Here is a 27,643-nt window from a genome sequence, read left to right on the forward strand (position 1 = left end):
TTCACCAGCAGATAACCATACATGCAGCAAAAACTGATGGGGTTAACATAAATGATTTGGTAGGAGTGTGTCAAAGGGAAATACTTTAAACTAGAAATCGTGTTAACTAATGACGGATACCCACTACAAACAGAACTAAACATGAGTAAATCAGAGAGGATAGTGGCTTTGAAAGCAAGCAACTCGCTCCAGAAACTTCTGTCTCCCCAGTGCCATATGGTTTTTAATAAGCCGATTTTTTTTTTTTTTTAAATCCAGACAGTGTTTTTCTTTGTATCATCTTAGGTAAAATGTATCATCAAATGGCCAGAATTAGCTTTTAACAAAAATTCTTTTTTTCCTAAATGATGTAAACATTTTCAGAATTTATGTGTAATTTTTTAACCCGTCTTTGTCTCTGTTAGTTTATTTCATTTCTCTCTGTTAGTTATTAGATGCAACTGTGAAGACAAATTTCATATTTACTTTTGAAAATACAGTCATGGTCGAAATTATCGACACCCCTGGAATTTTCCCAGAAAATGCACCATTTCTCCCAGAAAATTGTTGCAATTACAAATGTTTTGGTATACACGTTTATTTCCTCTATGTGCATTGGAACAACACAAAAAAACAGAGAAAAAAAGCCAAATCTGACATCAAGTCACACAGCACTCCAAAAATGGGCCGGACAAAATTATTGGCACCTTTTCAAAATTGTGGGTAAATCGTTTTATTTCAAGCATATGATGCATGTTTGAACTCACCTGTTGCAAGAAACAGGTGCTTGCAATATACTAATCACACCTGAAGCCAGTTAAAATGGAGATTATTTGACTCAGCCTTTCTGTTGTGTATTTGAGTGTGCCACACTAAGCATGGAGAACAGAAAGAAGAGCAGGGGCCTCATGTATAACGCTGTGCGTAGAACTCGCACTATAACATGGCGTAAGCACAAAAGCCGAAATCTGTTTACGCACAGAAAAATCCAGATGCAGGAATCTGTGCGTACTCCAACTTCCACGTTCTTCCGCTACATAAATCCCGATCAGCGTGAAAACTAACGCTCATGCACGCGCATTATGTAACGCCCCAAATCCTCCCAGAATTACGCCTATTTGAATATGCAAATCAATATAAACCGCCCTTAAGCGCAGCCTTCTGTGAAAAGACAATGGGAAAAGCACGGGGGAAAATATAAGAATTTCAGCGAATACCAAGTGGAGGCAAATGAAAAACATACTATTTGTTCAAATAAACCATGGTATAATCAACAAAAGGAAGTTGATCGAGTAACATAGCGTGTTGGAGAAACTTGAAAGCTCACATTCACAAATCGCACAGTGCCGGAAATAAAAAAGAAGTCACATATCAAAGTCGCCGTGAAAAGCCGAGTTGTAAGCCCACTGTCTGAGTGTCATATGAAAGCTTATTAGGGTACAGAGAAAAAAGGCACACAGTGGGAAAAAGCACGAAATGTCAACTTCAATCTCGACATTTCCACTTTAATCACGTAGTTTATTTTGTCATTAAAGTAGAACATCATAAACTTCATCTTAAAATTGTTTAATTAACCAGTTTCTCAAATCACATCGTAATTAAAGTAGCACGTTAAATGCTTTGTTTTGTATTTGAACTTCTATGTGCTCTGTGTGTGAATCACTACTTGCTTTTTAAACCGGCACTCTTCCTCCAACTGGACACAGAATCAATTACATTCGTAATATTACAGTTCTCTGAATAACTAAAATACTGAGATGTATACGTGATATCATTTTCATGATGATAGGAGTTAAAGCACGTTATTAAACATGTGTTTCACTTCAATGAAATAATTTATTGCAGCAGTACAATCAGGGGCGGCTCCAGGCTTGTGGTGGCACTGGGCAGAGGAAGAATCGGTGGCTCCTTCGCCCGCCCGTCAGTAAGGTAGCTTATGCACAGTGGATGGCTACGTCTGTTGCAGACACTGTATAGCCGCCTCGTGCTCATGACACAAGGATTTAACTTTTGCCGAAATTTGTCGCTGTGTTTTTAGCTGTGTTGTTATTTTCTCTTTCTGTTTTATATTCAATATATATTGGCGTAGCCGTCACTGCAGTCAGTGCTTTTCTTTCCCCAAGTAACCGATCGCCATACAATCAGTTCTGTAATAGACGTTAAGCCATCTGTAAGCTTAGCGCCGATTCTTCAAAACGTTTAAAGAACATTGAAATATCTTCGTAGTACATGTTTAACTATTCTATCCTTAACGACACTCCCAGTGAAGAATATAGATTATTTAAATGAAGTTAAAGTTTTATCTGTGTAATTTAATAAACATATTTTGCTGAATTTCACCTTATAAATGATATCGTTTCTGTTTCTGAACCGCGAGGTCCGTACAGTAAAGGCTTTAAAACATTTTGCAGTGGGTGAGACAGCGTCTCCTTGAAGCTGTATATTGATAATTTCCTTTCCGATCAGCTGCTGTGATTCACTCTCAGATAAAGTGATATAAATACTCTGAGTGGTTGCCAAAATGTATTTGAGGAAGCAAAATCCTTCTGGGCGAACGTCTTCTGGACAGATGAGACCAAGGTAGAGCTTTCTGGTAAAGCTCATCATTCTACTGTTTACAGAAAACGGAATGAGGCCTACGAACAAAAGAACACAGTACCTACAGTCAAACATGGTGGAGGTTCTAAGATGTTTTGGGGATGTCTTGCTGCCTCTGGCGCTGGATGCCTTGACTGTGTGCAAGTCATCATGAAATCTGAAGACTACCAAAAGATATTGGGTCGCAATGTAGGGCCCAATGTCAGAAAGCTGGGTGTGTGTCAGAGGTCATGGGTGTTCCAGCAGGACAATGACCCCAAACGTACCTCTAAAAGCACCCAGAAATGGTTAAAGACAAAGCGCTGGAGAGGTCTGAAGTGGCCAGCAATTAGCCTGGATCTAAACCTGATTGAACACTTATGGAGAGATCTCAAAATTGCTGTTGGGAGAAGGCGCCCTTCAAATCTGAGAGACCTTGAGCAGTTTGCAAAAGAAGAGTGGTCGGAAATTCCAGTTGAGAGGTGTCACAAGCTTACTGATGGTTATAGGAAGCACTTGATTTCAGTTATTTTTTCCAAAGGGCATGCAACCAAATATTAAGTTGAGGGTGCCAATAATTTTGTCCAGCCCGGTTTTTGAGTTTTGTGTGAAATGTCAGATTTGGCTTTTTTTTCTCTGTTTTTTTATGCTGTTCCAATGCACATAAAGGAAATAAACGTGTATACCAAAACACCTGTAATTGCAACAATTTCTGCAAGAAATGGTGCATTTTCTGGGAAAATTCCAGGGGTGCCAATAATTTCGGCCATGACTGTATCTCACAAAAGTGAGTACACTCCTCACATTTTTGTAAATATTTTATTATATCTTTTCATTGGACAACACTGGATATATGACACTTTGATACAATGTAGTCATTGTACAGCTTGTATAACAGTGTAAATTTGCTGTCTCCCTCAAAATAACTCAACACACAGCCATTAATGTCTAAACCACTGGCAACAAAAGTGAGTATACCCCTAAGTGGTTGGGCTAAAGCAGTTTTTCACTGTCCAAATGGAGAACACGTTTTATTCAGGGAAACTATGGTTTACTTTGCAATTACAGTATTAACTATGGATTCAATTACACAATACTGGAAACCATTACCAAATTTTAGCATACCAATGCCCACAGTAATTAAGATGGACAGAAAACAAAGGCAGTCTTGTGTCTTGATTTAATTCTGCCAATTTAGTTAACATGTCTTAGTAATCACTATGTGAAGCAGATGGACAAATCAAGTGCAAGAGAGACATAGATTAACAAATACTGGCGGATATATTAAATATGAAAAAAACGACACAAGGCCAGAGCTAAGGAGACTGAGATGTGGACAAACCCAGAATGTAACGTTCTGGTTAAAAAGCCATTGTTTCTTTATCAGTTGTCAATACTACAGGAAAAGTCTTAGCTTATTGCTTTGCGCTCTCCCCCTCCATCTCTGGTTTTTGACGGATCTTGATGTTTTAGGGTCTCCTGATAACTGAAAACATTGATATCTTGATGATGAGTGAGTGTGTCTCTGTGTCTGTTTGAGGACGGTCTAGGGCTAAAATGGCTGGATGACAAAATACCAAATTTAAAACTTACACCTGTTATGAGGTGACGATGTGAATAAACTGAGCCAAATCATTCAAGAGAAAGAGGCACTTTAGAGGAACCCTCAAATACCAAAATTTGGCAATTATGATTTTTTTTCATGAATTGCTATCGTAATGACCTATTTTATGATCAGAAAGATCAGCATCACAGTGGTAACTAATTAGTTTGGATAACTTGGTTTCTAGGGTGCAAAGCCTACTGATGCACACGTTTTAATTTTTTAGACAGAGATAAAAGCTTTCCCGGGCAACAAATTCACTACTTATATTAATATAAAACAAGCAAAAACAGGTATGATTTTGGCAACTGTGGATTAACAAATGCCACTACTAACAGGCTAATTAGCTGACAATTCTGTTATACCAGTAATGTCAAAATTAGTTCTTAGAGGGATGCTGTGACAGAGTTTGTGATTAAATCCATTTAAAAGTTGTTTTGAGACTTACTTTAAACAGAACAAAGAAGTTGGAATAAAATGACCTTGGATAAATTGTTCATCTAATTAATTGGTATTTGGAACCAAAGGAGAATAAACATACTGAACATACACTGTAGCTCTTTACGAATAGTGAATCACAATCCAATTCATTTTTGACATGGATAAATGTAAATGCATACAAAAGAAGAACATACCAGGTGGAACTGTTGTAGGAAAGCCTGCAAACTGCGGAGGTGGCATCCCTGGTGGTAAAGGAGGAATCCCAATTTGTGGACGATTTAGATGAGGTGGAAAAGACATTTTTAAAAGCTGAACCGACCTGCAAAAAAAAAAAAAAAAAAAAGGACCATTGTCATGAGTGAACAAAAAAACTAAAACGGACATCTTCACTTATCCCTAAACAGGTTTCATTTTGTATGGAGCATACCGTTTCCTATAATTCTGTTAGTGATGCTAGATTTTTTTTTAATCTAAAACAGATATAAAGAGCCCACAGTGTAATGGCAAGTCTCGACTAACTTTTGCTTTCATGTTAATAAAGCCATAACGAAGATCAATGCCCTCCTTGATATCCCAAAGTAACAGAACGACAGGTGGCTATTTCTCATCCAATGCTTGCTAAAACCTTCTCATAAGTAAAAGTGACCTTGAATTTTGGTTGGAGGGAACACGCTGACAATGTGAACTTCTGATGAATCAGCACTAATTATTCCAAACAGAAAGAGGTTTCTAGTTTTGTCTATTTATTCATCATCATAACATTCCCTGAACTCCTCCACTCTTCTAAACATGAATTTTAAACATTTAGCACAATTATAAAATAATCCCATATTTAAAATGTTTGTCTAAAACACCCACCTTATAAAGTACCACTTCAAATTCACTGCAATTTACCTTTCTTTAAAATACAGTTTTAACCTTAACTCCAAGGTGCTATACTTTGAGAAGAGCTATGTCTGTTTAAACAGAGACAAGCACCCACAGTCAGAGGACAACAAAGACATTTTTGTTTCTAAATTGTAAAAAAAATAGGCTCTTTTTAACAATGTTAACTTTAAGTTAATTTCAATGCATTTTAAAATTTTTCTCCTGTTATTTCGACAATTCACATAGGGCTGGATAATACAGAAAAAAATCTTAGCACATTTTTTTTCATATCATGTCAATATCGATATGTATCACGATGTAAATCAAAACACTATTTCTGTCAAGCTTGAAAGATACTTTTTACTTCTAAGTGACATGTGAAGATATCATTAGGTTAAATTTGGTTTAAATATTTATTTCTTGCCAGAAGCTGAACATGACAAATGTACTATAGAACATTACACAACTGTATTTCAAAAAATAAAATAGGTGTGTATATATAATAAACTAAAAATCTTAATTCTAACCAGTCAAAAGCTTCAGGTGTTACAGGAGAACTCAAACAAAATGCACAACTAAATTATTTGGTCAACTCCAAATAAAACCTTAATTGTAAAATCTTAAAGCTTTCAAGTTTTACAGGAGAACACAAAAAAATCTCTTGTCAGTTTCAAATAAATAATGTAGGTATTAATACAGAATAAAATCTAAGAAAATACCTTCATACTGTATATTTTCCTTTGTATAGAGTCAAACTGTTTTAGATGGTTGGGGAAACAAACCCACAAATTATTCAAACAAAACACATTCTTTGTATATATCCTCAGTACACATTCAAGACGTTTTCAAATGTAAATGAAGAACAACATAAATAAACCTGACATATTCACTCAGATGTTGCAAGCTTAGGCTCCAAGGTAGAAGTTTGCATTGCAGGACACAAGCGTCACAATATAAACTGATTACAACGCGGGACTGATATTCACTACTGCGGGCAGTCAATACCCATATCAAGAATTACAGTATGCGAAATTAAAAATAAAAGTAAAACAGAACATACATGCATTCTCTCTATATACAGAAGTCATATAATTAATTTGCCTTTAGCAGTTAGGAGGCATGGCTATACTGCTACATGCAGTGTTCTCAAAATCAAAGAGCTCAGAGCCAACTTTATATCCACGGACAGCATTAAAAGAGTACAAGGCTGCAAAACTCAGTAAAGGGAATTCTGACATTTGGCAGTCATTTTCAATTAAAACCAAGTGCCATCTGCCAGCTGTGATAAATGTGCTATCAAACAGTGGACACAAGTCAGGCAACCTCAGATTTAAAGTGTCATGTGTGTGCGTTAGCGTAGGGTCAAACTAAACTGTCATTCTTGCCAAACTTGTCAAAAGTAACAACTAAAGCTAAAAGTGAAGCATGGGATAAATGTGTGGATTTTGTTTGCAAGAAAATTCAGCTTTATGACACAGTGTCTGGTGTTCAACTTGACTTGGTACTTGGTTGACAAGGCAGCCAAAATTGTAAAGTCTGAAGTTTAAAGAGATAACTGCCCCATCTTACGACCATATCATGGCACATGGTAGAAAAAGCCAAAAACTGGGAAAGGATATCGTATGTAATATGGTAGGGGCCGTCAATAATTATGGGTGTGCGGACACAACCGATATTTGGACCAAAAACTGAGAAAAACTCTTTCCTATCTGCTACCATCTATTACATTAATGAGAGCTACAATCTTGTGTCCAGGGTGCTGTTTGCAACCCCATTTGAAGCAAGCATGATTGTAACAGATGAAAACATTTGCACTTTACTGTTTTAAAAAAAAATTTTCAGAATTGACCGCTACTGAACGAGGAGCAAACAGAACTGTTGCCTGGCACGTCTACACCAGATTAAACTATAGTGCTCATAATCATAACATGATTTTCTCAAGTGCTTTTCTACCAACAATGATGGAGAAAGCATCCAAAGTTGCACAACTTATGACTAATGTAAAAAAAAACAAAAAAAAACAACAAAAAAGGTAGTCAGGCATTTTAAACCTAGTGGACAAGAAAAGCTTACAAGGCCACTCAAACTGGTCTATGTAGTTTTATTGCAGAATCACCTCTTAGCAGAGACCAGCATGGTGGCCGTGCGGTGCATGCGTACCGGCGCCGTTCTCATCCTTACCACCTTTGTTGTCACTTACCTTACCTCTTCATATCTTAAATCATTCTTGAGGCAGACTGAAGACTTAAGTGCCAGCTTAAGTGAAAAATAAAGGAAAGCGTACCAAGTAATTGCAACACAAACACTGACTTAATTAGTTCTAGCGTGAAAAGATGCCGACAGAAGAAGCGGGCCGCTAGTGTGGAGAAAAGAAGAGCTGCTCAGGAAGCATCAAGCACATCAACCTCTGAGCAAACGACTGTTAAACGTACAGAGAAAGAGGATGAAAGCTATAAGTGTACAGTAATCCCTCCTCGATCGCGGGGGTTGCGTTCCAGAACCCTTCGCGATAGATGAAAATCCGCGAAGTAGAAACCATATGTTTGTATGGTTATTTTTATATATTTTAAGCCCTTATAAACTCTCCCACACGGTTAACATTATTAGAGCCCTCTAGACATGAAATAACACCCTTTAGTCAAAAGTTTAAACTGTGCTCCATGACAAGACAGAGATGACAGTTCTTTCTCACAATTAAAAGAATGCAAACATATCTTCTCTTCAAAAGAGTGCCGTCAGGAGCAGAGAATGTCAGAGAGAGAGAGAGAGCGAGATAAAAGCAAACAATAAAAAAATCAATACGTGCTTTTAAGTATGCCGAAGCACCACGATAAAGCGGCATTTTGTAGACGCTCATAGAGGAGCGTCCGTATCCTCTAGGCAAACAGCCCCTCTATTCACACCCCCTCCGTCAGGCGCAGAGAATGACAGAGAGGGTGAGAGAGAAAGAAAAGCAAACAATCAAGCACCGCACGGGAAGCATATCTTATATCATTGTGGAGTTTTAGTTAATATGTAATACATGCTCCGATTGGGTAGCTTCTAAGCCATCTGCCAATAGCGTCCCTTGTATGAAATCAACTGGGTAAACAAACTGAGGAAGCATGTACCATAAATTAAAAGACAAATTGTCCGCAGAAATCCGCGAACCAGCGAAAAATCCGTGATATATATTTAGATATGCTTACGTTTAAAATCTGCGAAGAGTGAAGATGCGAAAGTCGAAGCGCGATATAGCGAGGTATTACTGTATTCATTGCATGTGTGCCGTTACTGGTATAAGGTATAATTTATGAATTAAAACATAAGACATAACTACCTTAACCTTCAGCCCAAATAGACAAATATTTGCATGATCAAGTTGTGCTGATTGTTGTTTATTTTTACTGGTTCCAGCATAATAAAGGCTAATGTAGGCTATAGTGGGTGACAGCAAATTAAACAACAACATACCATTAGAACAATGAGAACAGGCCATTCATCCCAAAAAAGCTCACCAGTCCTATCAATTTAATTCTTCAAAAAAAGTTTTCAAAAAAGTCTAGTTTTGAAAGTCCCTAAAGTCTTACTGTCTACCACACTACTTAGTTGCTTATGCCAGGTATGTGTGCTTTTCTGTGTAAAGAAAAACTTCCCAATGTTTGTACAAAATTTACCCATAACAAGTTTCTAACTGTGTCCGCATGGTCTCTCATTTTAAAATATCAAGCTTGAGCAGAACCTCCTTGGACTTCCAATTTACACACTATGCTATATAACCAAACATTATGTTAGCCTTCTGGTGTCTGAACACGGTCTGTAACTTGATAGCCTCAACTCCACTATAACTCCTAAATTCTTCTCATAAGGGGTAATCTCAATTTTCAGACCTCCCACTGTGTATTCAAACTTAACAGTTTTGCTTTCTATATGTAATATTTTACATTTACTGACATTCTTCCTTAGTAGTTCCATTTACCACAGGGATGTTATATATGAGGGAAATTCAAAACGTTTCCGCACATTTTTTTTTTTTTTAACTCTACTTATTAAGAATTTCAAAAACAAACTACATCACGTTTCTACATAGTCACCTTCCCAGCATCGTATCAACTTTTTAATGCCATCAGCAAAAAATGTTTTTGGTTGAGTGTGTAGCCACTGATGCACCGCTGCTTTCACATCAGGGTTCTTTCTCCATTACTTGTGGTTGTGTCTGTAGCTGGACATCCGGAGCCCTCTGCATTAATCACATTTAGTATGGCAATAATCGAACATTTCAATCTACTCATAGACAACTCTACGAGAGAGAACTTTATCCCTATATTGAGCACACACGCAGAGATGAATTTTTGCTCCAGGCACGCATTCTCCCCCGAAAAAGCATAACACAGAATGCTGTTCTTCTTTGGTGCAATTTATACATTTTGTAACCATCTTCACCACGGGGAGACAGTTTGTACTAAAATGCAAGGGCAGCCGGTTTGCCCGACAGAACTAGTCACTTGACACTCTCAGACACAACCAATTACTACAACTCCCACCTTCACCGTTTCCAACGAAAATATAAAAGTGCAAAAACTTTTTGAACATCCCTCATATTTCCTCACTTGTGAAGGCCTCAGACAAATGCTTATTTTGAGAATCCACCATTTTACCGTCTGCATTTTTTAATTCCCCTTTACTATTCCTGAGGTACTTCACCTCCTACTTGTCTCTTCTTTTACTACTAAAAACACCAAAAAGAACCTCTTTGGGTCATCTTTCATCTTATCAGTTATATTCCTCTCCAACTGTCTTTTATCCTCCCTAATATCCTTCTTAATGGTTGCCCTCATGTTCTCAATGATTCACATTGGAGTTATTAGTCTTATGTGCCTTATACACTTATTTTTTCCTTTGCAGCTTCTTTAACTCATTATTAACCCAGTGCAGAGATTTCCTATTAATTCCAAATTTAGGTATGTACCTGTCCTGCATTACATATAAAACATTTTTTAAACCTTTAACTATTCCTCAACTGTCATCACACTCAGAAGCTTATCCCAGTCTATCCTCCTTAGACTTTGCCACATTTGCTCAAAATCTGCCCTATCAACCTTAAATTTAAGTTTTAGTCTTTGCATCTACACTCTGCAACACTGAGAATTATATTACATTATGGTCATTTGATCCTAGTGCTTCAATCACCTCTACACCCTCAACTCTACCCTGATTTTAACAAAAAAAAATAAATTTAGGCAACCTTCACACCACATTGGTGCTTTAACATACTGTGTTAAAAAACAATCATTGATTACTTCTAAAATCTCTTCTGCTCCGCTATGTGTTTCAATTCTTTTGGACATAAACAACAACCTCATCACCTTTCCTGTTGTCTATCCTTCTTTAAAAAATGTATATCCCTCTATGTTATGCTGATCCACATCATTGTTAGCCAGGTTTCCGTTATTGCTATAAAATAAATTATGCTACTCTACATACAACTCCAGTACACTTGTTTTATTTGTGATACTTCTAGCATTAGGGCAAGCTATTTTTAATGTGTTACTTATTTTACTTTTACATTTACATTTAAATGCTGGGTTAGAATTTTCATCATTATGCATTTTTATTTTTACACTATTGTTTATTCCACCATGTATAGTTCTAACACTGACCTGTCCTAAACTCCCTGCTCCTCCATTCCCTAGTTTAAATAATCCTTGACTAACCACATGCTTCCCCAAAACATTGGTGCCACTCCGGTTTAGACCCAAGCCGTCACAGTGGAACAGGTCCCATCTGTTCCAAAAGGAACACCCAATAAACCCACACACTTCTATTCTGTATCGTGCACCAAGATCTGAGCCATACGTTATGCCTTCTAATCTTCTCAATCTTACCTGGACTGTCACGTGGCACTGGCAGAGCTTCAGAGAAAACTAACTTGTAAGTTCTACTCCTCAGCCTGGCATCTAATTCATTAAATATGGATCACAGAACTGACAAACTGCCCTTATATAAGTCATTGTTCCAACATGGACAACGACAACTGGATCTAGCCCGGCTCTGGCCAAGAGCCTATCCACCCTTCCAGCCTATCAAGCAACACATCGTGCAAGATTCTGTCTCTGGAGCAAACGTGCACTTCAATCCCTCTAAAGATTTAGTCCCCAACTACCACTACCTCTCTCTTTCGGGAAACTGGTTCTGAGGTGGCCCCTTGGGGCTCCTAATGCCTACATACCACCTCAGAATCTCCACAAGGACCTGAAAACTGTATGACACAGTTGATGCCTCTTTTACATTATGCCTTGCGACCAAGACCCACCTCTCCCTACCTTTCTGATACGGATTCTCCTCCTGTGCCACCTTTGGAGTGCACACTATTTCTTTAAAGGACACCTGGACCAGGTCTACCAACTCTCTACTAGAAGGCAGTCTACCCAACATCTCCTTCACTTCACTGGCCCTTAGTTTGAGGGGCTGAATCATGTGGCATCTCCTGAAGAGGTAGCCCTCATAGAAGATTGGCTCCTTTAGGCAGTCACCTAAAAGGTTGCAACATCCAACAGGACTTGCACTGCACTGGATTTATTTTTAAAATTTGATTCAGGATTACTAAAACTGCCTTCTAAAATTAAAGGATTTAATTTAAATGGCAAAAATTAAGACAACGAAATTATAGAACTGCTTACAGCTATTTTACAACTTCTTGTCCTGGAAGATCCTGTAATCTCTCCCTCTTGACTGCATAATGTTAATTCTTCTATGAGGTTACGTTACATTTCACTGTCTGTTCTCCTAACTTGACGCTCCTTTTATTCCTTACTTAAAAGCTCTCCAATCGCACCTCTTGTACTCCTTTGTATTATTGAAGCATTACGCTATCGCCCTCCTTGACTGCTCTACTTCCTGACATCTAAAAAACTACTCAATCTAAATAAAAATTTGCTTAGTGAATATCTGTTGTTAGCTAACTTCCTACTGTCTTATCTGCTCTTACGGCCTTCAGTGCCTGATTGGTCAACTTAACACTGGCCGCCTACTTACACACCACTTTTTTCCTTTTTTAAAAATAAGGATTCGCTGTTTTTGTTACTTATCTATTTATTGCAATGATGCTGTTTATTTACTTACAGATGCTGGTACAGCTACCACTGTTTTCTGTCCTTCCTCATCAACACTAGTTCAAATACAAATAACTAAAAAACAGGTACACACAACAAGTAACTTCTCCAACCACACGCCCTAACATCCAGCTTGTTTTGTTCTTGTGCGGGTGAAGAGGAGGGGGAAACAAAAAAAAAAAAGGCAAAAAAACTCTTCTAAAGGGGAAAAAAAACCATTTACAAATGCCCACATGGTTCCTTGGCAGCAACCAAAACCCGAGTTTATAGGACCAAAATGTATTTTTTAATTAACTTTCACACCACAGAAAACACAAAATATCTCAGTAACTCCCAGCTCTCCCGATTGGAAAGATGACGTCAGCACATCATGTTTGCATTGGGGATGGAGGTAGTCCAAGTGAGGTATAAGGAATCAGGCGACTCACTCTGTGTCATCTGCTCTTTACCTGCATTGTGCAGTTTCTGGTCACAACTATACCTTCAACAGTCTCTGACGTGCCAAGACGGAACTTACATTGGCAGACTGCAAGTACTGTCCACACAGTGTTGATCTGTCTACACTTTTAGTGTGATACAAAATGGAAGTTTCTTCACTACGCTTGCAAAACTGGTTTGAATTTAATAGTTTTCATGCGATTCTCTGCACTTTGAAGAGTTAGTGTATATGTGAAGTACACAAATGTACAAAAATAAAAGACGAATCATGCCAGTTACTAATTCAATATGTTACTCTATATTTTATGTTCCAATATGGCAAGATATCCCATTTCACAGGATGACTGGGGACTCTACTGATGTGTGTGGATATAGACCATTACAAGAAAGAACACATGAAATGGTCAAATGCTATTAAGAGACTTGGAAGTACTTGGCCCTTCAGTGTTATGCGTAGTCAATTGACCAGATTAAATGAACATATTATGGAGGTTGCATTAAAAAATGTAATCGTAGAAATTTAACGTGTTAATCAGGCTGGTTAACGAAGATTAATAAGCAGCTCCAATTTTTATATAGATTTTTCTGACTGAAGGCGTTTCATAAAGTTAGTGAATGTTGTTTGGGGTTTTTCTTTACTGCTCTAACCATTTACCTGTCATCGGTTGTTTTCCTTGGATGACAGGTTCGATGTCTGTTGCTCAGTACATCAGTGGCTTCTATCTTTTTCTGGAAATTCCAAATTGTGGCATTGGCTATGCGCAATGTTTTTGAAATCTCTAATGGATTTTACCCTTTTTCTTAGCTTCAGAATGGCATGCTGTTCTCCCATAGACAGAAGTCTTCATATTGGTCTACCCTTCTTAATACTCATACAAATGCAGACTTGACATGTGAAAGCCAAAGCTTAAAATTCAAGTAGATATTCCGGGTTACTTAAGGATTAAGCAATCAATTTTAATCGACATACCTGAGTAACAAGAAACACCTATAAGCTTGTCAGGTTCCAATAATTTTGTTCACTTGAAAAACTGGATGGTTTGATACATGTGCTGTGTTCTATGGTGTTTTAACATATTTAGATGCAAGCACCAGGGAATTAAGCCTGAATCTCTGATCTCTCTTCTCATATTTTCATCTGACACACAAATGTCTTAACTGGACAACAAAAACAGATTAACTGGCCATGCTATTCCAACATTTTTGGAGGGGACTGTATGCACAGCACACAAAACCTTGTGGGTTGTTCATAATGACCCAAAGCAAAAAGGTAAAATAATACATTGCTATATTAAATAAAAAAAAAAACATTAAAACATGATTGCTATCTGTTTCTGACTAACTCCGAATGTGGTCTGTGTGCTCCAGGCTAGGTGCCATCATTGTGTTGGATGGATTAATGCCAACATAAACAGATGTACTTTGCTTCAGCAACAAATTCTCACCTCTGTTTGAACTGCCACTATCTGTCGAGTTTATGTTCTGATCTGGCCACCCTTTGTAGATGATTCAAGGCTTCACACAGGACCTCTAACTTCTTTTTTCTCAATTTTCTCCATGTGCAAGTTTACACTTTTATTTTTGTTTTACCACTGTTGCTTTCTCAGCCACTGTGTCCTATATCTTCTCTTCCACCCTTATTTCAATATTGGCTGGAGGCAGATTTTGGATACATACAGTAACTAGATTTTTCTTTCACTTTCTACTATTAGAGGTGGTTTTACAATTATTAACGTGCCCGTTACAAATCCTCAAAACAGGAAGGTTGATATAGTGTGTGTGCAAGAGACTAAATGGAAGGGAAGTAAGGCCAGGTGGATTTGAGGAGGATTCAAATTGTTCTATCATGGTGTGGATGGGAGGAGAAATGAGGCAGGAGTTATTCTGAAGGAACAGTATGTCATGAGTGTTTTGGAGGTGAAAAGAGTGTCAGACAGAGTAAGGATTATGAAGCTGGGAATTGGAGGTGTGATGATGAATGTTGTTAGTGCAAGTTGGGTGTGCTATGGATGAGAAAGAAGATTTCTGGAGTGAGTTGGATGAAGTGATGGACATTCTACCCAAGGGACAGAGTGGTGATTGGGGCGGATGTCAGTGGACATATTGGTGAAGGGAACAGAGGAGATGAGGAGGTGATTGGTAGGTATGGTGTCAAGGTCAGAGGATAGTGGATTTTGCAAAAAGGATAAACATGGCTATGAGTAGTATGTATTTTAAGAAGAGGGAGGAACATAGAGTGACATACAAGAGTGGAAGAAGATGCACACAGGTAGATTATATCCTATACCAAAGAGTCAATCTGAAGGAGATTGAAGACTGCGAAGTGGTGGCAGAGGAAAGTGTAGTTAGGCAGCATAAGATGGTGGTCTAATGGATTATGTTGGAAATCAAGAGGAGGAGGAGAATGAGAGCAGAGCCAAAGATCATATGGTGGAAGTTGCAAAAGGAAGACTGCAAGTTTAAGTGGAGGGAGGAGGAGGAGGTGGTGAGACAGGCACTGGGTGGTATTGAAGTGTTACCAGACAGTTGGGAAACTACAGCAGAAGCAGTAAGGGTGACAGCAAGAAGGGTGCTTGGTATGACATTTGGGCAGAGGAAGGAGGAAAAGGAAACCTTATGGTGGAATGGGGAAGTACAGGAGAGTATACAGAGGAAGAGAATGGTGAAGGAGGAGTGGGACAGTCAGGGAGATGCAGAAAGCAGACAAGAGTAAAAGGAGATAAGGAGAAGAGAGGCGAAGGCTAAAGTATGATGAGTTCTATGAGAGGCTGGACACTAAAGAGGGAGAAAAGGACCTGTACCAATTGGCTAGACAGAGGGACCGAGCTGAGAAAGAAGTGCAACAGGTTAGAGTGATAAAGGATAAAAATGGAAACTTACTCACAAGCGAGGAGAGTGTGTTAAGAAGATGTAAAGAGTACTTTGAGAGGCTGATGAATGAAGAGAACGAGAGAGAGAAGAAGTTGGATGATGTGGAGATAGTGAATCAGGAAGTGCAACAGATTACCAAGGAGAAAGCAAGGACAGCTATGAAGAGGATGAAGAATGGAAAGGCCGTTGGTCCAGATGACATACCTGAGGGAACATGAAGGTGTTTAGGAGAGATGGTAGTGGAGTTTTTAACCAGATTGTTTAATGGAATCTTGGGAAAGTGAGAGGATGCCTGAGGAGTGAAGAAGTGTACTGGTGCTAATATTTAAGAATAAATGGGGACGTGCAAGACTGTAGTAACTACAGGGGGATAAAATTGATGAGCCACAACATGAAGTTATGGGAAAGAGTAGAAGAAGCTTGGTTAAGAAGTGAGGTGAAGTGACATGGGATTACATCAGGGATCAGCTCTGGACCCTTTCTTATTTGCAATGGTGATGGACAGGTTGACAGATGAGATTAGACACGAGTCCCTGTGGACTATGATGTTTGCTGAGGACATTGTGATCTGTTGCGAAAGTAGGGAGCAGGTGGAGGAGACCTTGGAGACATAGAGATATGCTACTCCCCAATTTACTCATATACTATGTGTATTATAGTTAAAATTCAATTGTGGAATGAAGACTAATGTGAAAGCTGATTGGATTTGCAACCATGTGGGAACTACAGTTTTTGGGATGGGTTAAATTGCATATTAACATTAACACAACTACTATAAATATTCCTATGCTTTACTTACAATAACTGCTGTTTGTTTTCATCTGCCAATTTATTTATATTAGTTACATTATAGCCTGTTCTAGCTGCATTACTCGGTTTCTCTCAGGAAATTTCCTAATACAGTACATTGAGCACCCGCGAATTGTGAAAAAATACAAATTTTGGATGTGGTTAAAAAAAATGCCTATTTTCATAGTTTAAACCCTAAATATGCCCCCAAAACGCTTTAATTTAATTTCAAACTCTTAGATAATACATTACCTAAAATTAAAGAATGTAAAGGTATACCTGTATACTGTACTGCTATGTCTCCCGCAGTGCTAGAATGTAAAATGCTGATGTTACCGCTAGATGTACTGCAATTCATGCAAGCACGTTTTCATTGCCAGAAGCCTTAGACAGTGCAGCTCGTTTCGGCGGAATCTTGGGGCTTTAACCCTTAAACTTCCACATACTTGTGGTTAATGCATCCCTGGACGGCAAATACTTTTTTGCTGCACTTTAAGTAAACGTCACAATTAACAAAGAAAATGTGAAATTTTAATGGAACACTTTTTTTCATGCAAAGAGCATCACAATTGCTGCAACACTGATCATATTACACACTGCTAATGAACTGTAAAAACTATTTTAAAAACTACTGGAACAATATGTACAAAGTGCAACGCTTGGGGCACAGAATTGCACAGAAACACAGGAGATTGTAGAGACAGGAACTTTATTCAAACTCTTCAAACAAACATGTCTCTTTCAGAAGTAAAAGGAGCTCAGTATGAAGTTAGTTATCGATTTAACAATAGACAAACATCATAGGGGAGCACAACCCCTAACAGGAGCAGAGAATGTCTGGGGGAGGAGAGAGAAACAAAGCAATCAGCCAAAAAGGACAGGCACGGTTCATCCTTTTAAATGAGCGTAGCGTCGCACGAGAAGTCGCAATCGAGAAGACAGTGATTTATTTTTTTTTTTTTTATGGTGGAAATTCCAGGGAAGCATTCAGCCTTAACCTGACCCAGGGACACTCACAAAAGAGACAAAAACAAAGCAAACCAGTAATCAAACAGCAAATAAAGAACGTAATGAAAACAAATGAAATAAGAAAACAACGATACCACCCCTGTTCCCCTTACGGCGATTACACATTAGATACAACAAAACTCAAACAAAACACACACGGTAAATCATGAAAAAGTTAATGAAAAACGGCAACAGATGAAATGCAATGATGAAAATAGTCCAGAGATCCGCACATTGAATGGGAATGTACAGATAGTCCTACCGGTAGTTCCTGAAATGGGGAAGATGGGTGGACAGGTTCAGGACGCTCCTTTCTTTGCAGGATGGCCATGAATCCACTTACAGTCCTCATGTACACAGGCAGATGGCAGACAATCCAGACGCACAAAATGATTTTTCGGCTTTTGGTCACCGGCCCCCTTTTTAAAAGCCACGCTGACATCCTTTGACCTCAACAGCCCTAGCACCCTAGGCAGAAGACCAATCAGAGCCACTGCAGGGACTGCTGGGTGTTGCAGTTTCAAATTCTATTGGCTACTTTCACCATCCCAAGTCATGGTTTTCCCTACAGCTGCTTCATGTTCTCTCTACCGTACAGTATTGCCACAAAAAAAAAGTCATAAGAATTGTGAAGGATATTTGCGGTTTCCGCTAACAATTATTAGTTAGGTTCTAAGGAAAAATCCGAGAATGACTGAGGCCGCAAAGGGGACATACAGGATACAGGGGTATACAGGATTTTACAGTCATATGAAAAAGTTTGGGAACCCCTCTTAATTCTTTGGATTTTTGTTTATCATTGGCTGAGTTTTCAAAGTAGCAACTTCCTTTTAATATAGGAGATGCCTTATGGAAACAGTAGTATTTCAGCAGTGACATTAAGTTTATTGGATTAACAGAAAATATGCAATATGCATCATAAAATTAGACAGGTGCATAAATTTGGGCACCCCAACTGAGATATTACATCAATACTTAGTTGAGCCTACTTTTGCAAATATAACAGCCTCTGGATGCCTCTTATAGCCTTTGATGAGTGTCTGGATACTGGATGGAGGTATTTTTGACCATTCTTCCATACAAAATCTCTCTAGTCTCGTTAAATGTGATGGCTGCCGAGCACGGAACTTCAATTTTGTGACTGATGCTTGAACATTATCCTGAAGAATTTGTTGATATTGGGTTGAATTAATCCGACCCTCGACTTTAACAAGGGCCCCAGTCCCTGAACTAGCCACACAGTCCCACAGCATGATGGAACCTCCACCAAATTTGACAGTAGGTAGCAGGTGTTTTTCTTGGAATGCGATGATCTTCTTCCGCCATGCAAAGCGCTTTTTGTTATGACCAAATAACTCAATTTTTGTCTCATCAGTCCAAAGCACTTTGTTCCAAAATTAATCTGGCTTGTCTAAATGATCATTTTCATACAACAAGCAACTCCTTTTGTGGCGCGAGTACAGAAAGGGCTTCTTTCTTATCACCCTGCCATACAGATGCTCTCTGTGCAAATTGCACTGAATTGTAGAACGATGTACAGACACCATCTGCAGCATGATGTTCTTGCAGGTCTTTGGAGGTGATCTGTGGGTTCTCACAATCCTGCGCATATGCTGCTCCTGTATTTTTCTTGGCCTGCCAGAATTGGGTTTAACAGCAATTGTCCTGTGGCCTTCTATTTCCGGGTTACATTCCTTACAGTTGAAACTGACAGTTTAAACCTCTGAGATAGCTTTTTGTAGCCTTCCCCTAAACCATGATACTGAACAAGCTTTGTTTTCAGATCTTTTGAGAGTTGCTTTGAGGATCCCATGCGGTCACTCTTCAGAGGAGAGTCAAAGGGAAGCACAACTTGCAATTGACCACCTTAAATACCTTTTCTCATGATTGGACACACCTGTCTATGAAGTTCAAGGCTTAACGAACTAATCCAAACAATTTGGTGTTGCAAGTAATCGGTATTGAGCAGTTACAGGCATTCAAATCAGCAAAATTACAAGGGGACCCACATTTTTGCATAGCCAGTTTTGCAGATTTGATTTAATTTCATACAACTAAATAATGCTTCACTAAAAATCTTTGTTTGGAAAACACCCCAGTACTCAGATGTTCCTAGGAAATGAGACATACCACTGTTATCTTTTTTGTTGAAAGTAGAGTAAATTATTATGCAGGCTGAGGGGGTTCCCAAACTTTTTCATATGACTGTATACAGCATGAGACCAATGGGTTTTGCATGTTGTCTAAAACTGGGTCGCACATTGGTCTGTATAAAAAATAGATTTTCCGATTAATCATTAATTTTTATTTAAACAATTCAATATCAGTTCTTAGAGACTCAAGATCAATCTTGTGTATCTCTATATTGCTGCATATAGATTTTTGATTACCTTCATTTTTGGTATCCAATCCATTATATTTCGCTAATGCGCCTCTTAAAGCTTTCTAAGGAAAAAGCACTTTACTACTTCATATTAAAATGGTGTGTGCTCCTTAATGGTCACCTTTAACGTTTAGATCGGACATGTGGACTTGCTACACATTCAAACTGTGCATTGTTAAAGAACCACTGGATAAAAGAACAGTCATATTTTAAATCTGTGCAACTCAAAAATATTGTTGTAACCAGGGCGTTGGAGTCAGAGACAATTTTGGGTAACTGGAGTCGGGGTCAGAGTTGGCAAAAATGTACCGACTCAGACTCCTAATAAATTTAAATTGTAGTGACAAAAACACAGCAAGTTCAAATGTCTCATTTCACAAACAATAGTCATAATTAAGTACTTCTGTGATGCAAGAATAATGCCCAGTGTATAGTTGTGTTACTACTAGTGTGAAGTTCAGCTGAGCTATTATACAATCTGACATTCACATATTGTAATCTGGATTATGGTACATTACAAAAAGTGTTTTCATTTTATTTCAGATACAATGTGTTTTAATAAATTAATCTGAGTGTATAAACAAGTGTAATGATGTAGGTGGAGGTGTGTGCTATGGCCTGATGTGCATTCAGGGGTTCTTGTCTTTTGTTTAAACTGGCGAATACAGTAGAGAGTCACCTTCCTGAGCCAGTAGTTCTGTGGTTAAATGTTGTGTATGCTGCCTTTCTTCAATCAACATGGAAAACACATTAGCATATTAAATACAGAGGAGTCGGAGTAGGGAAGTCAGAGTCAGAAGTACCAGAAACTAAGGAGTCAGAGTTGGAATCGGAGTCGAAGGATTTATCTACCGACTCCAAAGCCCTGGTTGAAACGCAACCAATATGGGAAATCACTTATTCTGATGTCATCCAGAAACTAAATCTTAGTCAACATCCAACTGAGTAGAGCCTAACCAATCTGCTACAGGAGACGGCATTTAGCGCCAAGCTTCCATTTAATTCGCCTCATGCCCAAAAAAATAATATAACCAATAGCAGTTTACTTGTAAAGATATGAAATCCTACAATGTTACTGAAAACGATAGAGGGGGAGGTTTGGAGCATGCGCTGAAAATGAGAGCTTTCTATAAATGATACAGGTTCAGGAAACCCAGTATGCTACACCAACCAAAAAGAAAACGAGTTTACTTATATAATCTAGGTTTTATAAGTGTCTTAAGCAATGCACCGCCATGTCTCTCAGGTCAGCGGAGAGTGACCTAACTTGTGACAGCTGGACAGTCATGGCAGAAGATTCTGACTTGACAATCATAAGTCACTACATTAAAAATGACTGGGTAACTGTAGCGAATGCGTTGTAAACAAGAGCGGTGCATGGCAGTCACACCAGCCTCACTGCCTATTATATGTAGAGCTGTAGAAACGGCTGCTTGTTGTTCCAAAACACTTTCTACCATTTTCAATGCACTGCTCCACTGCGTGACTGCATAAATCCCAAGGTTGTGTGCTGGCAAGCCCAAGAAATGTTGCTTATCCTTTAGCACATGGCTAGCTGTACTGCTACGATAGAAAAAGTTTGCAACGTGCATCACCATGCTGAGCAAGCCGACAATTTTTGGATTTGTCATTGCAGTATGTGTCACCAAAGTGATCATGTGCACAAAGCAGCAGACGTAAGGTAGCACCATAAGCTGTACCAACTGGATCATATTAGCGACAGTCAGTCACAATGGTCGTTATTTTACGTTTATGTTCCACTCACCCATCATTGCTGTCAACAAATATTAGCTTTAGATTCTTGGTTTAAAATGCTTCCTTTTTGTCTGAGGAGGAACCACAAGCAAACATTTTCCGGACCGATTAATATGATTGAAGATGTGTAACTTGTAGAATTATAGAAAGACATGAGTCTTCCTGCTATATCTTTAATTTCAACTAATTCAACATTATAAAATGTCCAAAGGCGGAATAAATTTGCCCAACAGTTTGGTTGAAGGGTGTCAACATGGAGACTGAATATTTTTTATTGAAGAAGCAATATTTTATTTTATAGTAATTATTTGCAAGATAATATCTTATAAAGAAGATGCCACTGCACTGTATTAAAATAAGGAGACACCCATAATATGTATGGATTCTCATGCTGCAATGCACATTTCTTAAATTATGGTTCATTTTGAATGACTATAGTGTTGTGAAAAACTTAAAAAGATCAATGATATTTTGCTCCATATCTTGCAAATACTGATATTAACTGTTCATTACTAATCAAGTATTGCTTCATAAATGTCATTCCATGCTTATAAAGTCACTATGTAGTCATCCTTTTTAAAAAAAAAAGTGTTACTGAAATGTGTTCAATTATATTGATGTTCTCTATTCATGGTTACGTAATCTCTAAAAAACAAAGGAAGCATTTCAAATATATCAGTGCATGCTAATTCAAACAAGATAAAACCAAAATCGAATTGAGACATCAGTGCGATTACCCAGCCCTAGTTGCACAGTGTCATGATTCACAATGGTACCTGGTCAAGAAAAATAAGAACAACAACAACATTTTGCAAGAAGATGAGAACTCTGCAGAGCAGTACCTCTTGAAACAAACACTCACTGGGTACATACAAATGATTTGACCACAAAAGTAAGCAATGGAAATTTTTCCACTTTCCACCATGCTAGAACTCTGCTGTTGGTGCAATGCAAGATCCATTTCTATGTAATTTTCTACTAGCTGTAATCTATCCCTACTTCTGAATCAGTAGCAGTGAAAGTTGCATTAAGGTCTGGAGTACTCGCTCTAAAATCCCTAACCCATGAGAAGTGGACTAACGGCAGCTTGCTGCTCCCAGTACCATTTGAGTATATCATAAAAACTGATATAATATGGGAATACATGGTGTGTTTTGACAGTCCCAATTGAGTTGGACCCGAAACAAGCTGGGGAATGAAGTGTTGCAATGGTGCGATTCAACATACTTGTCAAAGGATGCAAATTACAAAAATAAAGCAGGTGTACAAAACTTTATCTGCAGTACCACTGTCCAGTAGAGTGATGTCTGTGTTTTGCAGCGACAATTATACAAAAGCTAAATACCTAGCGTCTAATCTTTCAAATAGATTTCAAATTCCCACATTTGGGCAAAAGATGTTTTTGTTTTCCTTAGTGTTTCAATTCAGTCATCTGATAAAGTCAGATAATACATGATAGAAAGTCACATTTTATATCAAACTACAGGGAGAAGCCATTTACTGTCACCTGTGTTGATAACGTTATACTTTTTAAACACGGGGGGAAAAAAAAGCATATTTACAATAGCAATGATTTGTCACAACCAAGCATTTCTTGAATTTTGCACCAAACTTTGAACATCCTTACGACGAAGTGAGGTAACATGCAGATATTCATTTGCCTGGCATTCCCGGCTAGGTAAAGTTAAAACAAGCTGTATTCATGCAAATCGTCACAAACAAAGACCATTGCCTCAATCCTGGATCATATGTGATTCTCAAGTTAAATCACAGAAATAACACCCAGGTGCTCATGGATGTAAACTGTATGGCATATTACCCTAATGATACGCAAAGCTGAAGGGGTTACAGAGAGTGAAATGTCACACAGGTATGCAGATATTTGCAATCTATGATCCCCTAGAATGTTTTACCCTTAAAGGATTAATAAATTATGTAACAAAAAGTGTTACACTCTACAAGGTTCAAAAAGGCAGGTGGAGACTCCCAGATCACTAAATAGAGTCTTGCAGAAGATAAAGGGGGATCATAGAGAGGGACACATTCACACAAGTCTCTGTAACGATCGGGAAAACATTGAAAACCACTTCTGGAACAGACCATAAAAGCCATGCCTAATTTCAGTAACTGTTACTAAATGAGGTGTTTGTGTGTCACAGCAGAGGGAAGGCGATTTTCCTAAAAATACAGCTGTGGATCATTCATTGTTAAATAGACATGCTCGTTATCAGACTTTTTTCTTATCTGGTGTATCTTGGTCTTACCATCTCTTGTGTTCGTTAGGGTATTATTCTTCATAATTTTGCAAAGTGGCGACAATTACTCACAGTTTAAAGCAATATCCTACCTTACTATTTTTTCATTACTGTTCTACCATTTTGATTATTACTATTATCTTTGTGGTGAAGCCATCAGTGTCAGTATCAGAAAACTACTAAATGTCATCACGAGTATTAAATTTGACAGTGGGTGCCATAAAATCATTTATTCATTCTAATATCTGGCCTCCATCTCCTGGCTAGGTCCAGGACTAGGATGCTTCGTAACTTCTCATCTCCTACTCTGAGGTAGGACAAATTCTTAGCCTAGTCAGACATTTATTTTACACACCCTAGTTACTTTGATGGTACACCAAGCCATTGTATATTAATTGTTAAAAATTATTCAGCAGACGTGTGTCAAGAAACATGACCGAGTCTCTTTATACCAGAAGCAATGTTCCAGCTACTCAGTCAAAAGTTTAGAATTACTTACAACGGTTATATTTTTATATGGTTCTGTACCTCTTAAATTGAAACAACTTGGGAAAAAAACATTCTTGATTATATTATTGATTTATTTTAAATCACTACAGGGGAGCAGAGATATGTTTCAACTTCTCAATTAGCGGATACCTTAGCCTACTATGGTGTCACCTTTACATCAAAAGCAATATGCAATTATAGCGCCATGCTGGGAATGGCACTGTCAAGTCAGATGTTCTCTTTCTTTTTACTCATTATAGGGTATATTTAAGAGGGAGGTGTTATTTGTCACAATAAAATATTTAATTATTAAGCTTCAATTTAGTCACACTTCCCGGGGGACAAATGAAGTTGCACACATTTAAAGTCGCATTTATTGTTTTACTCTTTTTACAGTAAAAGATAATACAGACCTCTGGCTGGTCTTATGAAGAACTTTATACTGCAGGCCCCGTAGTTTTAAGCACTACTCAACACTACAAATCTGATGTCACTTCCATTTCAACTTGACCGCATTTTTCACGGCAATTTAGCTGGTTTCCCTTTATAGACGCACACTTCACCTTATTTTTTGCCAGGTCTGAGTAAGGATTTCCCACAATCCAAATTCGAATTAAAACAATCATAATAATCACTTACTAGGTTCACCTCTGAAGCTCGACGAATCCCATTTGCCAAGCTGTATCAGCACATGCTGACGCCCCCAAATTAAGGGGCACAGGGGTCTGTTCTTTCTTTGCAATACAATTGTAGGCTTCTAATGCCACACAAAAAACATACGCAAAAACAAGTAACCTGATGCCGCCCGTTTGGTTTCAGATAACAAATACAAATACACAAAGCATATGGTATTGTTTATCTAATTTAAGGTTCGGTAACCGGCCGCACAGTTTTAGTTTTTTCCACTTTATTTCTAATCCTGCGACACAGCAGTTAACGGACAGGCCCGACACGAGGCCTTCACAGCTCCAGACTCGATTTTTCTGCTCCGCGCGGGACTGCCAGACGATCCCGGACAAAGGTTAGACATTAAAGCGATTAAACCGATAGTTTACCATCCTAGCATTGAAAAGAAACGAGTAATCATGGCGCAAGCGACTCCGGATCCGAGACGGCGTGCGCCAAACAGGGCGAAAAGCCAACGGAAGGTCCGAAGGCGAGCCTCCCTGCTCCACTTCTCCACCTCCTCCTTCTCCTCATTACCGCTCGCTCGCTCCCCCCGCAAATGCGCAACCGGGCGCTGCCTACCCGTCCAAAACCAGCACTCTGCGCCACATTTACGTGGAAAAAACAGGCTCGGCGCTCTCCGCGGAAAAATGGCGCCGCGATTTTCTAGCCACTCGTCGGCGGTCCTTCTGTGAAGTCAAGCGCTGCCAACAAGTCTCAGATACCACGCGAGGGCGACCATTCACTCACCGCGGATCTGTACGTCTTCTTACCCAGAATCAGGTGGTTACTGACTTAAAAGAAAAGTGCAAATCTTATCCTCGCTGCACTTCTTTTCTTTCCTTGTCGGTTTTCTTTTTTCTTTTTTTTTTTCTTCTTCCAAACCTTAATCCCCCTCTCTTGGGCTAAACCATAGAGTACCGATTGTCAGCTAGTACACAGGCTCCACCTCAAAGTACCGCGAGACACTATGGGATATTAGAGCTCGACTGGAGGACCTGTCTCGCTGCTTTTCGTTTTACCGGCGCGCATTTGGAGCAGAGCCGCAAAGTGGACTATGTGGTACGGAGCACACGAAACGGTGCTTTTTATTTTAATTCTATTAAATAACGCTATTTAAAATAAATATATATATATATATATATATATATATATATATATATATATATATATATATATATATATATATGCTTTTAAAATAGAATATATTACATGTTGCTCTCAGATGACAGTTTGTACTGTTGAAGAAGTTTGTGTGAAAAGAGCAGCGGTCTGTCAATTTTTATAATAGTAATAATAAAATCAGGGACAGACCTGCAATACCTGTATAATAGTACTAGGTGGTAGTACACTTATGGAGATATCCGTTGGCAAACCCAATAAAGGCGTCATAAACATTTGCTTTAAAAAGATTAAACATCGTCAGCAACAATGAACCTGTGTCCCCCGAGCACTGTGAAGTGCATTACAGTACTTTTAAAAGTAGCTTAGTTATATTACGCATTACTGTACTTAAAAAAAGTAACAAACATTATATACTTCTTATAAAATGCAATGTGTTACTTTTGTATCATTTTTTCTCCCTTTGCATGAAAAACTGAACATTTGACTTTCCAGCATTTGTTATTACCCATATATAGAAACTGACCATAAGCACAGCCAAAGGTGTGTTCTTTTGTTTTATTAATACGCATAGTCTTTCATGTGCTGTGAAGTAAATCACTTTCATGCCCTTTAAACATCCCCGACCTGTTCCTCCAACTCTGATCTTCATTGAGCAATAATAAATTTAGCAACCTCCTTCAAGACTGCACAATTTGATAGTCATATTTTTTATTTTTGTTTAAGGCAGCAAAAAACCAACAGCTTGTACTGAATTAAATAATAATGCATTTTAATCATATAGCAACTTTCCCATTCTCAAAGCACAAGAAGAAAGAAAGATAGATAGATAGATAGATAGGAGAGGCACTGTATACAGATAGAAAGAACTTTATTTCTCTGTGGGGGAAATTTGTCTTGTTATAGAAGCTTTTAAAATGAGTAAATACATAAATACTGTACGTAGATAAGTAAGTAAGTAAATAAATAAATATACACACCCTTTGGCCCGAACACACACCAGAATGACTAAATATGGGGAAAAAAATAGAAAAACTTCTGACTTGGCTTTCACAGTCCCAGTGAGGTCCTCTACAGGAGTGTTGCTGTTGGCCCCTGTAGTGTTTCTTGACACATTTCTTCTGAATAATTCCTTGGCTGGAAGTCCTCAGTGTTAGTGTGTGAAAGAGAGGGTGTGTAGCCTTGTTCATAATGGCACTCAGTTTTGTTTTAATCCTCTCTTGCACTACGACCTCTAGGGGGTCCAGAGTGTGTCCCATATCTGAGCCTGCCTTCTTAATTAGATTGTTGATTCAGTGGGCCTCTCTTG

At 38.4% G+C, this 27,643-nt stretch overlaps 1 protein-coding gene across 2 annotated transcripts in view; it reads right to left on the bottom strand.

The window, feature by feature from the left end:
- The window catches only part of LOC120518374 (RNA-binding protein 25-like), a 104,156-nt gene extending 78,026 nt beyond the window's left edge, over positions 1 to 26,130 (bottom strand). The window contains exons 1-2 of one of the 2 annotated variants that reach the window (XM_039741150.1): positions 25,986 to 26,130; positions 4,795 to 4,919 (exon numbers count right to left, since the gene is read on the bottom strand). In XM_039741150.1, the coding sequence (XP_039597084.1) occupies positions 4,795 to 4,900 (106 nt within the window). In that variant the 5' untranslated portion in view covers positions 4,901 to 4,919; positions 25,986 to 26,130. Of the gene's footprint in view, positions 1 to 4,794; positions 4,920 to 25,962 lie in introns of both variants that reach the window. The other variant, XM_039741151.1, reaches the window with a different exon arrangement.
- Between the last annotated feature and the right edge of the window lie 1,513 nt (positions 26,131 to 27,643).

Source organism: Polypterus senegalus, chromosome 18 (genome assembly GCF_016835505.1).
Source record: "Polypterus senegalus isolate Bchr_013 chromosome 18, ASM1683550v1, whole genome shotgun sequence".
In the NCBI taxonomy this organism is placed as follows: Eukaryota; Metazoa; Chordata; class Cladistia; order Polypteriformes; family Polypteridae; genus Polypterus; species Polypterus senegalus.